The sequence below is a fragment of the Formica exsecta genome, unplaced genomic scaffold (assembly GCF_003651465.1).
Source record: "Formica exsecta isolate Colony F162 unplaced genomic scaffold, ASM365146v1 scaffold79, whole genome shotgun sequence".
Lineage (NCBI taxonomy): Eukaryota > Metazoa > Arthropoda > Insecta > Hymenoptera > Formicidae > Formica > Formica exsecta.
Window position 1 is genome coordinate 319115 of NW_021853558.1, and position 14623 is coordinate 333737.

The 14623-nt window shown below is 35.8% G+C and overlaps 1 protein-coding gene across 1 annotated transcript; it reads left to right on the top strand.

Annotated features, from left to right (window-relative positions):
- The first annotated feature begins 5645 nt into the window (after positions 1-5645).
- Positions 5646-13228, top strand: LOC115244069 (choline O-acetyltransferase-like). The gene is made up of 6 exons (XM_029821456.1): positions 5646-5869; positions 7143-7354; positions 7553-7675; positions 7948-8131; positions 11037-11237; positions 11936-13228. Exons 1-6 carry the CDS (start codon positions 5735-5737, stop codon positions 12140-12142), a joined length of 1062 nt encoding a protein of 353 aa, XP_029677316.1. The 5' UTR covers positions 5646-5734; the 3' UTR covers positions 12143-13228.
- The last annotated feature ends 1395 nt before the right edge of the window (positions 13229-14623 follow it).

A 14623-nucleotide genomic window follows, 5' to 3' on the forward strand; every position in this document is an offset into this window, starting at 1 on the left:
GTCTCGCTTTGCGTAACTCGGATTCGCAGCAAAGATGCGCATCCGAGCCGATTTAGAGCACCATTTATCATATTCGAGCATAAAATGATTGAACCACAAATCACGTTTTACTTTTTAAACAAAATGGAATTTCTATAAAGTTATGCAATGCAATAAATATATAGAAAACATTCTTGGCAGAATAAATAAAAGAAAGGTTGAATTGCGATTGTTTGCTTTTCAACGTCAAATAAAATTTCTAGTATAAAATCAAAGTATCGATTAAAATTTAGCCATTAAAATATTCGATATTAAACGACACAACTTTTAAAGTTCTATTAAATCGAAAAATTTGGAAAATGAGATGCAGAATAATGCAGATGCCATTCATGCTTGTTTGTAATGTCCAACGCATGCGATTCACTATAATGATGCAGCACGTAGTATCTATATGTCGAATACTTAAATGTCACAACAATTACGAATCATTAATTTCTGCACGAAACGCAATTTCCTAATAAACAGAAAATAGAAGTGTTTGAGGCACATTCCGTAAAAAATATCATTTCCACATACGCGCTCAATTACGGCGGCGATTCAAAGTACATGCAGATTCACATCTCCATTTAAATTGTGATCATATTCTCGCAATCTCACTGCAATTTTAATCGCGTAATTTTCGTCGATTTCTATGTCTTTCGCGAAAACTTGATCGAAAAAAATTCGATTAGACGTTTCATCGAATTTTTTTCAAAAGAAAGACCGTCGAGAGACTAGATTTATTAAGGAACAAAGATTCTCGCGGTCTGCGAAAAAAAGAAAGTTTCCATCAAATGCGCGATGCTTTGTTCGTTCTGGATCACCGAAACTATATCGGCAATCTAAAAAAAGAACCATCGTCGACGTTCTTGCGCGTCGAAACGGTGTCATCTCTGGTCAAATATAGCCTTTATTCTGCGGAATATGAGGTAAGTCGAGCTCGTAAGTTCTATCTATAGACGATTTGAAAGCACACGGAGCACCTGATACATTGTATCGACGGGGGGACGGTCTTCGTGAAACATGCATGCGAGCTTCTCGATTTGTTACACTGACCTGAAATCGCACGACGAGAAAGAAGAAACTTTGCTTCGAGGGATGAAATGACAATTACGATCGCGCGCGATGCAATTACCCGCGTGGTGTGACCAGCATTAAAGTAGGCGGTCCGATCATACGGGATATCCCGCTACTGAATATTTCTATCGTTGCTCGATTCTTTGATCAATTTGAAGTAAATTTTCTATCAACGAAATTGTCGAAAAACTTCATTTTTATCGCAAGCTTTTAATATCCAATATTTTAGTAATTAATTCTTCGAAAAGATCACTTTTTTCCAAGAAAATATCGTTTGGAAAAATTGTCTTTAAATTGAATAGAAAAATCTTTCTACAAATGAAAGATAACTCTCGATATTATACTCTGTCGTGATACTAACATGGTTTCGTACTACGAAACATTGACGCAAAACTGTCTGCGGGGCATGCACACGTTTTCTCATAAATAAACGGGACATGTTCCTCTATTACAAGTTTCTCGTGCGAGAAGAGGTATTGCGGAAAACATTTTTTTTCACGCGATGATAACACATATTCCGTGTATCTTCTCGACTATCTCGTTATGCTTGCGAGAAAGTTCGCGCGACATCAACTGTCTCCGTGGAACGAGTCGTAAAATAAATAGAAGACATCTCAAGCATCACAAAACGGCGGATAAACAGCAAAATTCAATGTATATATATATATATTACGTTGAGTGACTTTGTGCATTTCCTATAACGCATACGCGAGTTCTAAATAATATGAAAATGTTAAAGGAATATAAGCATTAAACGCTTGGTTGGTATTAAAACGAGCAAGATGTTAAAGAAAGTCGTTCTGGGAATTTGCATATTTTTAATATAATTAAAGCTAAATTATAAAAAGATATTTTAATAAAGCATTAAGAGATCTTTTCCAACCCAAGAGATTCCAGAGAGAAAAGAGAATTAAGGAAGAAATTATAAAAATTATTTAAAGAGTGAGTAATTCCCTCTCCTCTCCTCTCTCTGTAGTGTGTGTGTGTTTTTTAAAATCTCTTTAAGAATTATCTTTTTAATTTTTACTTTATTCCCAGGATCTCTGCTGCACTTTATATACACTAATATAATAAAAAATCCATTTAGATATTATGCTAATATAGTAGTTATAATTTTTTAAAACATTCTTTGAATATGATTTTGAACGGTGACTTTTCCCCTTTTAGCGTGAACGATTTTATCACGCGACCGAAAATGAAGGCAGCGACAAAACTCGATTGTTTAATCCGCATTTAATGACGCGCCGGGGCTGATCCCCGATTATCGAATGTGAAAAACAACGTTGCAACGTTAAAGCGACGTTAAATTACACGACAAATTATATACAATTAAAAAAGAACAGGGAGTCAAAGTGACAGTAAAATTAAATCTCATACTTGACAACGATGTAATTTACAACGGGAGAAATGTCCGGAGATGCATTCCAAGATTTAACATGCGTCGTTGACTTTCTTGCCTCTAAAAGACATATTAAATATATTATATCTATTATTAATAAATAGAGTTATGTGTTTGTGTAGCTTTTGTCGATTTTAATAAAAATTGTGCGCAATTATTTTGTCCGAATGAATGATTTATTTTCGGGAAGTATAAAGTAGTTCTTCGACATATTAGCGTGTCTTTCTTGCATTTCATATTTCAGATCATTGTCGGTCAAATAATTACGCTTGTGACTACCACTGATGATGCGCTCGGTTGCGATTTCCTTGACGCGCATCTCTTTTCTAATTTATTTTATTCCGAGTGGTATAACCACTTCCGGATACTTTCACGCAACGTCGCGCGGCGTCATCTCGAGTAATTAACGTAATTATTATTGTGCAATCTCACGATACTTTACCGCGCGTTATAACGTAACGATTGTTATTACCCATCACATAAATCGGACCGTTACATAACTTTCAATTATAACCAGTAATTAATAACCTTCTCTTTGTATCTAATTATAATTTGCAATCACAACGCAATAATTATACTTGTTTGATTACAGTTTAGAAATATTATTTGCGCAATGTACGTATAAAGATTTATATATTTATCGATATATTAATTTGTTTACAGGCGACAGAATGGTGGCTAAACGACATGTACCTGTCTGTCCCACTGGCTCTACCGATCAACAGCAACCCCGGCGTGGCCGCGAAGCCGAAGAGATTTGCAAACCAACAGGAAGCCGCGGTATTTGTCGCGCGATTTCTCACCGAACTACTTAATTATCAGGAATTACTCGACAGGTAATGCTTCAATTTTCCAGCAATTTTCTTCTTTCTCTCCGATGATTCAAGATGCATCAATCCCTTTTCTGAAACAAAATTTCGTTTCGTTAGATGTAGCGCTGTTCATTTCCACTTCATTTCCACTGTCACACTGGCTTATCTAAATTGGTATGATTATTTCTTTGTAAACACTATTGTTTCATTTTGAATGATACATTCGGGATGATCGTCATTAATATCGAAAAAAGCGTTAATTTGCCTTAAGTTAATCGCGATAGGCGCGAGGAAGTGACATGACAAGACGCGACGTGCCAATCGACTCATCGTTGTCGTCGTCGTCGTCTCAGTCGGGGACAAAAAGAAGCCGCACTGAAATCAATTTAGAGAGAGGGCGTACGTCTGCGAGGAAATCCGGGCCGTAAGATCCATAGAAAGCGAGCATAAAGAGGAAAGGGAGCCGCGACGAGAATGAGCGGACGTTCCCGCTCCGGTGCGTGGAGCGCGTCTCAAAGGATCCACGGTATCCTACATCCGGATGGGAATAAGCCGGGGCTGCGTGGAGAGTGCTCTCCTTTCTTTCAAAAACTAACGCAAATTCACGGGAGGCCGCCGTCGGTCTTCTTAATAGCGAACGAGCCCGTCTCATCTCGCGAGGAAGAGGAGATATATCCGAAAGCGAGAAACGATGCATTCTTTGGGAAAATTGATCCTGTTCCTGTATGGTTTTTTGGATCTTCCAAATCTTCCAAATCTTTTTTTCCCCGCAAATGCTTTAGAAGTGCGAATGTGCAAATGTACGAATTAAATTATTAATATTAATTATTAGTATTACTTTTTTTTCCTGATTAAGAATTTCAAAATCAACAAATTGCATTTATACACGCTTCTGTTTTTCAAATATTTTTATATCAATATGTAAAGGCTATTTGCGTTTTAATTCATTTATATGACAAAGAGAAACATGCAAAAATAAATTACTGTGATGTAAAAATAAGCTTCAGACTTTGAACAGATCCGGACTCGAAGTTGAACGTGTGAAATCCAAGGACGGTAAAACCATGCAACCGCTCTGTATGGCACAGCATTATCAAATGTTTCGGATTTATCGGCGACCCGGTGTGAACGCCGACGAGCAAATCATCCTGGATAGAGCGTCCTCCGGCGATCATATTATCGTCGCGCACCATAATCAGGTAATGAAGTGATTCAGACTTTCCAAAATTTTCTAAAAAAAATAAGATGTTTTTCGTTGCACAGTCTTAATTTTCTTAATGTTTCGCTATATTAGTTATGGGAAGGAAGTAAAACTTTATTGGTCCATATATATATATTTAATTTCTTGTAAAAGTAAACGCAAACGATGTCAGTTAATCAATTTAAATTCGCGGAGCTCTGTATATTACGATTTATTTTGTCGTTTTAAAGAGGAACATGATGATCCAGTTACCCAAAAAATAGCCCGGTCGCGTCTTTAGACGACCCTCGTCGCCACGTGCCTACCCTCTCACCATAATTATCCGCTCGTGTTCTCCGCTTCACCAATATTCGCAATATTCCCATTAACTCTCTAACCCGACCTTGCTCAACGGGAATCTACGATCTACCTACCTACGCCTACAAATCGAATAAATGGCTGGCGGTAACGAGTTAACAGCAACCTGCGTTGATTAATTAACGACGGGAAAATCATGGATAGACAACGAAAGAGATTGTAATTCTCGTTAAAGTAAAAATATTCACCGAGTTTCCTGCGTTATTACAGATCTCGTCAGCGCAAGCGCGCTGATGTTTCGCACGATACGTTTCGCACGTATATGCATACAGAAATTAATTAAAGTTACGTTACGTAATTCGGATTGTTGTCTTTTTCATCTCGAGGAAAAAAAGGATGATTTGTATTACTTTTATATCTATATATACGTGTATGTGTGTGTGTGTGTGTGTGTGTGTGTGTGTATGTGAATATATATTACAGCAAAACTAATAAAAATTTTTAAGATATACAAATCATAAGTATATATTTTTAATTGATTTAAGATTTAATTTGTACGAAAAATCTCTGATTTTTAGATTTAAAACAAAATCATAGGAACCAAATTCTTTTTCCATATATTTTTGGAAATTAATTCCAAGTATTTCCTTCCATTTTGATTCCTGTCGTATAGCGGCAGTATACCGTTACTTCATCATTAGTACATATCTATGCTACACATAATCATTATAACAACATATAACAATGTTGCGAATATTATACTTGGTGCGAAAATCGCGATATCGCTGCAGCTGATCATTATCAGAATTAACGAGAGACTACAAATGATTTCTAGACGAGCGCAATCGTCACAATCTGGAGCTGTTGGAGCGCTGTCTATGCGTCGTTTGTATTGACGATGATGTACTGCCAACCACGTTTAACAATCCCATGAAGAAAGAGGACCGATGGATTGACGATCGAGATTACGCGAACGTGCTTCATCACGCTCTTCACGGCGGAGGGTCCCGGCACTTGGGCGCGAATCGTTGGTTCGACAAAACCTTCCACGCTATTCTCGGCAAGGTACGTATATTTAATTTAACAGTTAAACATCGTTAAATAAACATAGTTAAATGCCGTAACATTAATCAGCATACGCAACATTAATGATGATTACATTCGACGACCGCACGGGAAATCAAGCTCCTGATTAATGCAATGCAATTATGCGCACAAAAGTTTTCAACCAGATGTAAACAGGAGATATTCAACGCGACGCGAAATTATACACCTGGTACGCATAAAATAACGCCATTCGCAATTTTTGTGAATCCCCAATCAAACACACGTAACAATTCGCGGTGAATACCTATGTATTTTCCGCGGATGCCCTCTCGGCCAAGTTGAACTTATCACTTTCACCGTTTCCAATACCACCTTTTGATATGATTGGTGTCAGGGTTCACGGGCGAAATCGTTATTCGTGAATCTGCGACTTACGACACCGCGCTTTCATATCCTACGCGACGAAATACCTTTTAACTTTTTCTTATCGCGATATTTCCTAGGTTAATGAAAATAGCGATATCATTCAATCCAATTTCGTATCATGATATTTGTGATGGAATAATTTATTAATTTGTCGCGCTAGAGATACGATATTTGTAGTTTCTCTATATCTGCAATGATAAAAATACATAGATTTGTAAATTGTGTAAATTACGTAAATTAATGTAAATGAGACAGTTTGGTTTATTCCTTCTTCATATATTGTATATACATGTATTGTATATTTATATGTTAATATTATTAATGAAATTGTATATTAATAACTGCTCACACATATAATAATTGAGATATTATATATATGAGCAGTTATTAATATATATATATAGTTTAATAAATAACATTATTAAATAATGTTAACATACAAATACACAAATAAAATGAAGAAGGAATAAATTAAACCGCCTCATTTATATTAATTTACATAATTTACACAATTTACAAACCTGCGTAATTTGAGATGGTATAATATGTGTATGCGGTATAAATAGTAATGGATGAATTATAAATTTTAATTATTTAATATATATTACTCTATTATATATTTATATTTAAATAATTATCATTTTTTCCACTTGTAAGCATTTTTTAATCATTTTCTCATGATCTGAATTAGAATCTTTTGCATTTTATATTTTTATATCAATTGACAATAATGTTATTGTTTAATGAAAGTTATTCGTAGTTTCTAGCATTTATAAGAGAGTTTTTAAGAGAAATCTCATTATTTTAGAAACTTATCATGGAAAATGCTATTGACTTGATTTTTTCACAAATCTGTCTAACGCAGGATGGAATGTGGGGATTGACGTACGAGCATTCCGCTGGCGAGGCACCGGCCATCTTCAAAGCTTTCGAAGAATTAACCGAGAAAGTGGACTCTATGTCCCCACCGGATGAGAATTTAGTACCCTCGCATCTTCCGGCGCCTGAAAAGCTGGAGTGGTGTCTCACCGAGCAAAGTCTGAACGACATCAGAGAAGCCATGATGAATTTCGATGCGTGAGTACTCGCGAGAAGGCTCATCATTTATTTCTCTTTATAGCAGATCCAATCCGAAAGAAAAATCGATTCTAAAATACCTTCAATCGTTGATTCATAACGCAACATCTTACGTAGTTGATCATTCTGTAACGGAAAAGCTTCTGTGCGTAAACTTGCATCCACACAATCAGAAATAGTCGCATCTTTATGTTCCAGGCTGGTCGAAGATTTGGACCTTTGTATTTTGTGGTTCGAAGATTATTCCAAAGACTTCATAAAGTCATGCAGAGTTAGTCCCGACGCATACATACAATTATCGCTCCAGCTGACATATTTTAGGTAAAATATTTAAAACCGATGTGATGGAGTTATCCTTTTTAATTTTTAACTCATACACTTTAAAATTTTCTTTCATCTTTTATATTTTGATTATATATATATAACATCTTGATAGCAAAAATTATATTTAAAAATCACATAACATCTTCTTTTACTTTTCTCTATTGTTATGTGTCAAATGATGAAAAGTCTATGAGAATCAAAATATCGATAAATTAAAATTCGTCAAGCTCTCGTCGCGTCTCATCAGGACGATTTTGCGATGTTTGCAGACTCCATGGGAAATTGGTAGCCACTTACGAGAGCGCTGGCATCCGGAGATTCGCGTTGGGTCGAGTGGACTGCATCCGAGCAGCCAGTCCGGAAGCCCTCGCATGGGCAAAGGCCATGTGTCAGGGTGATCCTCACGGTCAAACGAGTCAGCCCAACAACGCCGTAGACGGGAGCCCCAAAAGAGTTCAGTTCACCATTTACAGTGTAACTGAAACTTGGCATTTTTCCTATGCGATTCTCGTGTCGTGTAACACACACAACTCGAGTACACTCGACAAAGTTGTGACAAGGTCGAGCGGAATGTGTTTATTTATTTTACTTTTTCGCTTTGTTATTGCCTTATCTTTTAAACTGCCCCACACTCATTGCGTTTTATAAATAAATAGATTTTATTTATACATGGGTTATATATTTTATTATAATTTATGGTAATTTATGGATAATTTTCAATTAAGAAAACTGATAGCGCGAAATAACGAAACCTTAATATATATATATGCCGGTATTATAAAATTAAAAGTAATGGATATTATAATAATTGAAAATGCACATTTGCAAGAAATTTTCTTTACGACTTAAAAGATTGCCAATTAAAAATGCTATTTGCAAAAATCTTCGCGTATTTTCAATCGGCAGTCTCTTAAGTCGGCAATTTTTTAATTTTGCAAATGTCCATTTTTAATCATTATAAAGTAATTTTATTATAAAAAAAAATCATAGTAAAAGATAATTGTATATTCAAAGGCATTGTTATTATGTATGTATATGACGATACATTTTTTGCAGTGCTACGAAAAGTTTCTCAGTGGTTGGTCGCATTGTCCATTTGCATTGCCAAATGGATCCACCTATGAAAAGGTTTCGATTTACGGGCTTTCTTTCCGTTTATAAACGTGTGTCCCTTGTCTTTTATTATCAAAAATTACATATTTTCCTTATTCAGATTAGATTATTGTTCCTGTTATTATATATTTGTTGTCGTCAATTTTATTAACCAATTATTTTTATGTAATATTTCTGTAATTACACGCTTTGCTATTTATTATACTATATATATGTATATTTATCTATAACGTGCACAAAGATATTGGTGTGTGAAAATGTTATGTATGAGTTTTCGTACTAATGAAGTGATTCAGAATTGAACAATGTTGTAATCAACGCGCGCGCAAAGTCACGTTTTTACTATTTCAAGAATTTCATTTATCGATTAAATTAATTATACTATTGTTTCACGTTTATTTATTATATTAGTTAATTAAAAATTCAACTGTTTAATCTCCGCATTATTGATGTACAATCGAGTAATTTGCCGAAGAATGCGGTATCAAGAGAAGAAATACATATTTCACGCGTAATGTCATAATCTTTGATTATTTTGTTGCAGTTTTATAGCGTGCCGGTAAGAGCATCCGATCGAGGTCGGATCACTGAGGCCGAATTGGTCCAACAGTTATTAAGGATCATGGAGACCAAGGCTGATCCTAGAACACCGCCCGTTGGAATTCTCACGACCGCGAAGCGACCAGCTTGGGCGAAGGCGCGAGAAGAATTGATCAAAAGTGCGTATAATATTGTATTTAAAAATATCGATTAAATACGATCACACATGCATTCAATTCGCGAAGAAAACATCGCACTTTAAGCCCTTCGTTCAGGGGTTCTTACGCGAGTAAATTCCAAAAGAGAAAAGAGCGATTCCAAAAAAAAGATTGTCCAAAATTTCAAACTTTGACTATTAATTATTTTAATTAATTAATTTTTTTTTATTTATTATCTTATTCAGATTAGATTATTGTTCCTGTTATTATATATTTGTTGTCGTCAATTTTATTAACCAATTATTTTTATGTAATATTTCTGTAATTACACGCTTTGCTATTTATTATACTATATATATGTATATTTATCTATAACGTGCACAAAGATATTGGTGTGTGAAAATGTTATGTATGAGTTTTCGTACTGGTAAAAAAGATTTATATATATATATACGTTATTTTCATTTTTAAATCAAGAACAATTGAAATTATTGAATAACTTATATTTTTTAATTATATTTAGATAATACTTTTCTTTTTAAAAGAGTTTACATTTTATTGTATGTCGAAATAAGTTTCAACATAAAAATTCCAAAACAAAATAGAAAAAGATGCAGTTACAAAAATGTCTATTATTACTATGTCAAATAAGATCTATAAATTTAAGCGGGTGTGCCGGACGATGAACAAAAGAAAGAATAAATACTCCTGAGAAAAAAGGCAATCAATTAGACCTGGCCGCGGTACAGTTCGTTCTTCCTGCGCAATCGAGTGTTTACACGATCCTCGAGAGCCCCGGGCAAGTTTCGCGAGGATATTCCGTTTGTTTCCCTTACACGATCCACCCTCGTTCGGGAAAATACTGCGGCAACGAGCTGTTGTTTCTCATTTACCGCGCTCTGTTGTCTCAGCCGTTCCTTTTTCCTCCATCGTCACTTTTAGACTTCACGTAGTGGATATTCGTTATAAAAATATTCCTTCAAACGAACGCATCTTTTTCGAAACGGTTCATTAATTTGTGTTTTTTGCTTTATATCTTGATCGGAAAGCTTAATTATTTTATCAAAATATATTTAATTATTTTTTCCGTCCAATCAAACTTCAATTTACTTTGAAACATTAATCTTCACATTTAATTAATAAATGTCTACTGCTTTCACGTTCGATGTTGCTTTTTACTGTGACATTTTGTAAGCAGAAAGCTTATCACACACAGAATGTCGTCTCTACTTCACAAAATAATAGTAGTCACAGAAGAAATTCACTATACAAATAAATCATGAAGGGGAAAAATTATCATTTTCATCATTAACTATGGCAAAGAAAGATTGGCTTACAATTCATTAAATAAAATTTACCGAATATATCGCACAAGTAAAACAGCCGTTCAGTTCACACGATTAAAATACAAAGTGTAATAATTCCTTCATGATTTCCCTTCGAACGTTGTCGTTCGACATGTATCGCGAGAATCTTCGACGAAAGAAGAATCGTAAAATCGATCGCAAAGGACTCAATTGAACGTTGCTTCCGGCTCGCTTCTTCAGGCGGAAAGGATCAAGGAGCTGTTTGACCTGGCGGTGCAGAGGCAAACCAAAGAGATGAACGACAACATATACGGCCAGGGTATCGACAACCACTTGATGGGGCTGCGTTACGCGGCGAAGGAGGCCGGCGAGCCGATGCCGGACATCTTCACGGATGAGGCTTACGCGATCGTTAATCACTTCGCCCTCTCGACATCACAGGTCAGTGATCAGGGTCGATTGTCTTCCCGAATCCGTCATCGGCGTCGATTTTGCAAAATTTGTAACATATTCTTGCCATCCAATTAACATCTCGATGTTTGTATGCATCGCATATATTTTGCAAATTATTTATTATAATTAAAAATATATCTGCGATTAAACGTATCTGAGAAATGGAAAATTCGATATTGTTGATTTCTCCGCGAGGAGACGACGACAGTCGGCAATAATTTAAAATCTGTTCAGAGTGATGTACTCTTTCCTTGCTTTTTAATTATCTATTATTACGCCAATGCGTCTCGCAAGGATCGTTATTTAAAGTGGTCTGTCATGACGAAATATAAGTCAAGATCCCGGACGTGTCATAAGCATCTTCATATCACAGGTAGTTAATGATTTGGACAGTTCGAGGTCGATACGATCAGTTTGTTTAAGAGAAGTGATGTAATTATGTAAGAGCTACGTGTATAAGATTCCAACATGACATTCAATATCCAGTTATCATGTGATATTTCTTTCGAAGCAATATTTTATAAAACTCAAATCTTTCAATCATCTTGAAATCTCTCCACGTGTTTTCCCAAAGAAATAGGATATCTTTCTTTTTAGCTCCATAATAGCGCATCGATGTTTAAATCTTCGCTTAATAAAAATGAAAATATATATTCTTAAATATAAAAATAAGATCGATCTTGCAGGTGACCACGAAAAACGACGTGATCGTCGGATACGGGCCGGTGGTGCCAGACGGTTACGGATGCGCCTACAACGTGAGGAAAAACGGCTTCATCTTCTCGGTCTCGGCCTTCCACAGCGACGGCCGGACTAGCGCGATGCAATTCGCGCAAACGTTGGAACAGAGTCTGCGAGATATGGCGGCTATGATAAAGAATTCCAAGAAGTGATAGATGCTCGACTAACATTTACAACGTAGAGCCGCAAATAAAGCCTCTCGTCCATCTCGGCGGGGATGTAGGGGTGAGATAGAAGAGGGCGAGCTTTTCGCGAATCACGCACGAGGGTGGTTCGATGAAACGCTAATCGAACCCACAAAACGCACGTTGAATGACATTGAAGCCGATTTCATTATTCTTGGTGTCTTTTGACACATGCTGTGTCAAAAAATCCGGCTTTATAAATGTGTACAGCAGAAACGGCATCTTTTTCTTATTTTCGTCGTATCGCATCATCTTCATTGCGTCGTCAGACTTCAAAGCTGAGAAGAAGGTAGTTATCTCGCACGGTGAATTATTTGAATTTAATTATTCATTGTGAAGAGGAAACGTAGAGCACGACTTTCGAAGCATTCTTGCACGGGGGAAAGTACTTGTCGTATAGATTTAAGAAATGCGAACGTAAGTGTAGTGCAGAGAGATTTAGGAACTCGCTCCCGCACAATTCGTTAAATATATCGCTGGTTTGATATAATCTTTAGGGAGTATATAGAAAAGGGAAAATGTAGCGATGAAGAGATGAGCGTCGCCGAAGCACGCAAATTCATTGAAAGCTGTCGTAATCCTTAAGATATTCTTCGATTACATGTGGTCTAATACTAGAAGAGAATCTCTCTCTTGTCTGTTTTTTAGAGGAGATTACATACAGAATACACAAACACACGTGCGTGAACATAATTTCGCATCATTAGCGAATTGAAGATCCTTCAGCGGTAGCCATCGTATAGTAGGCGAGAATGTTGTAGATCGTTTTAAAACTCTAGTCCGCTCAAGGAGAGAGGAATAAAGTTTCTTCGAGTGTTATGCCCGAGCGCTGGAAAAATCGCTCCAACACACGCTCTTCTGCCACGTTTCGTACTTTCAGAAGCTTATATACTTTAAGAATATGTCGTTTCCTCGATACCCATCAATCGACTTGTTGAATACAAGAAATTTCCTCCTCGATAGCGTCGAGAAAATAATGTTCCTATATCTTGAAATATGAAAAAAAAAAAAGATATCGCGTCTTTAATCTTTTTCCATCGCAAAGTCGACTTTTCGAAGAAGAACTTTTCAAGTCATCTGAGAATAAAACTATCCGTACTATACCTCGTTCTATAGTATAATTAATAACGTATAACGATTCGCTTTTCTCCGTGTATCTCTCGTAAATTCATCGTGTCATTCATGTTGTTTGCTTTTTCATAGGTTGATCGAATGACCAAGTTCCTTTTATTTTTACTTTTTTATTTTTTTTTTAGGGATACGGTCCAATTTGCGAGATTTCGACGGTTGACTTTATACGATTATCGCAGACGTAGCTTTCCAGCGCGCGGGGCTCGTCTACCGCAGGCAGGAACACTCTAAATGTGGCCAATCTCATCGTATGTTGGCGCCCGCACAGTAAACTCTTGTCCAATTCTTAGGTAGGTCGGCGGATCGCGCCGCTCGAGATTGTCAAGAGACGGGCTCGACCGTCGACGGTATAGCTCTATCTGTTGTCTCTATCGCGCTATTCTTCTACTTCCTACGATTTACAATCTAGATAGCCGACTACCCGTACTTTGCCAGGGATTGAGACCGATGATATTGTAATTAACTATATGTACAACAATTGAAATTCAATGATAATTGCATGTGTAATTAAACTATTGATATAACAGTTGTATATGTAATTAATATCTTCTTTGAGATATATAATATAGAGTTATATATATTGAGAAAAAGATGAGATAATCTCTTTTGTTGAGATTTCAGATTTCGCAATACCGCGAATGTATGCAAAGGTGATCTCACTGAAATATAATATACCGGCCTCAAACCTTGATATTAGTACATGCTGATCTCACGAATTGGAGGAGATAGATCTCTCCAATTCTGCAATTTAGACAAATGTATCGCTTGATGCGATCCTTATGCTGATATTGTTACGCTCGTATTAGGCCGTTGATGTGATGATGGTGTTTAATACGTATTATTGTTGATTTAATGGGGATTTTTAATGAAAAGAGGACCAAATGAAAGCGATTAGATATCGAAACGATTTAATATCTTAAGAATAATATCTTAAAGATGTTCTATATCGCATCTTTTAATGTGACAAATTTTTTTCGCTTGTCTAAATTCGAGCCATCATCATAGTTTCTTAATAATTAGCAATTGAATATAAAAAAATTCCTGGCAAACTAAGTTTCAGCAAAGAAAATAGAATCTTTAGCTAATTTTGAAAAAACTAACAAAAATTTAATTTGTGACTTTCTAGTCATAAAAATATGTAATATACACATATAGTTAAAAAGTAACAAATTGCAATAATATAAATATAAATGATTTCTTTCAATATACTTTCTGTAGGAGAAAATTAATTTGAAATCAGCTAAAGAATCTGCAATTAGAAATTAATAAATTGATAGATAGCCAATCTATGATATAAAAAATGTCGGTTTTTTATAA

Coding starts and splice junctions, on each gene's coding strand:
- LOC115244069 (XM_029821456.1), top strand. CDS start 5,735: ATGAAGAAAGAGGACCGATGGATTGACGATCGAGATTACGCGAACGTG. Junction 7,355..7,552: donor GCCATGATGAATTTCGATGC/GTGAGTACTCGC, acceptor TTTATGTTCCAG/GCTGGTCGAAGATTTGGACC. Junction 11,238..11,935: donor TCGCCCTCTCGACATCACAG/GTCAGTGATCAG, acceptor TCGATCTTGCAG/GTGACCACGAAAAACGACGT.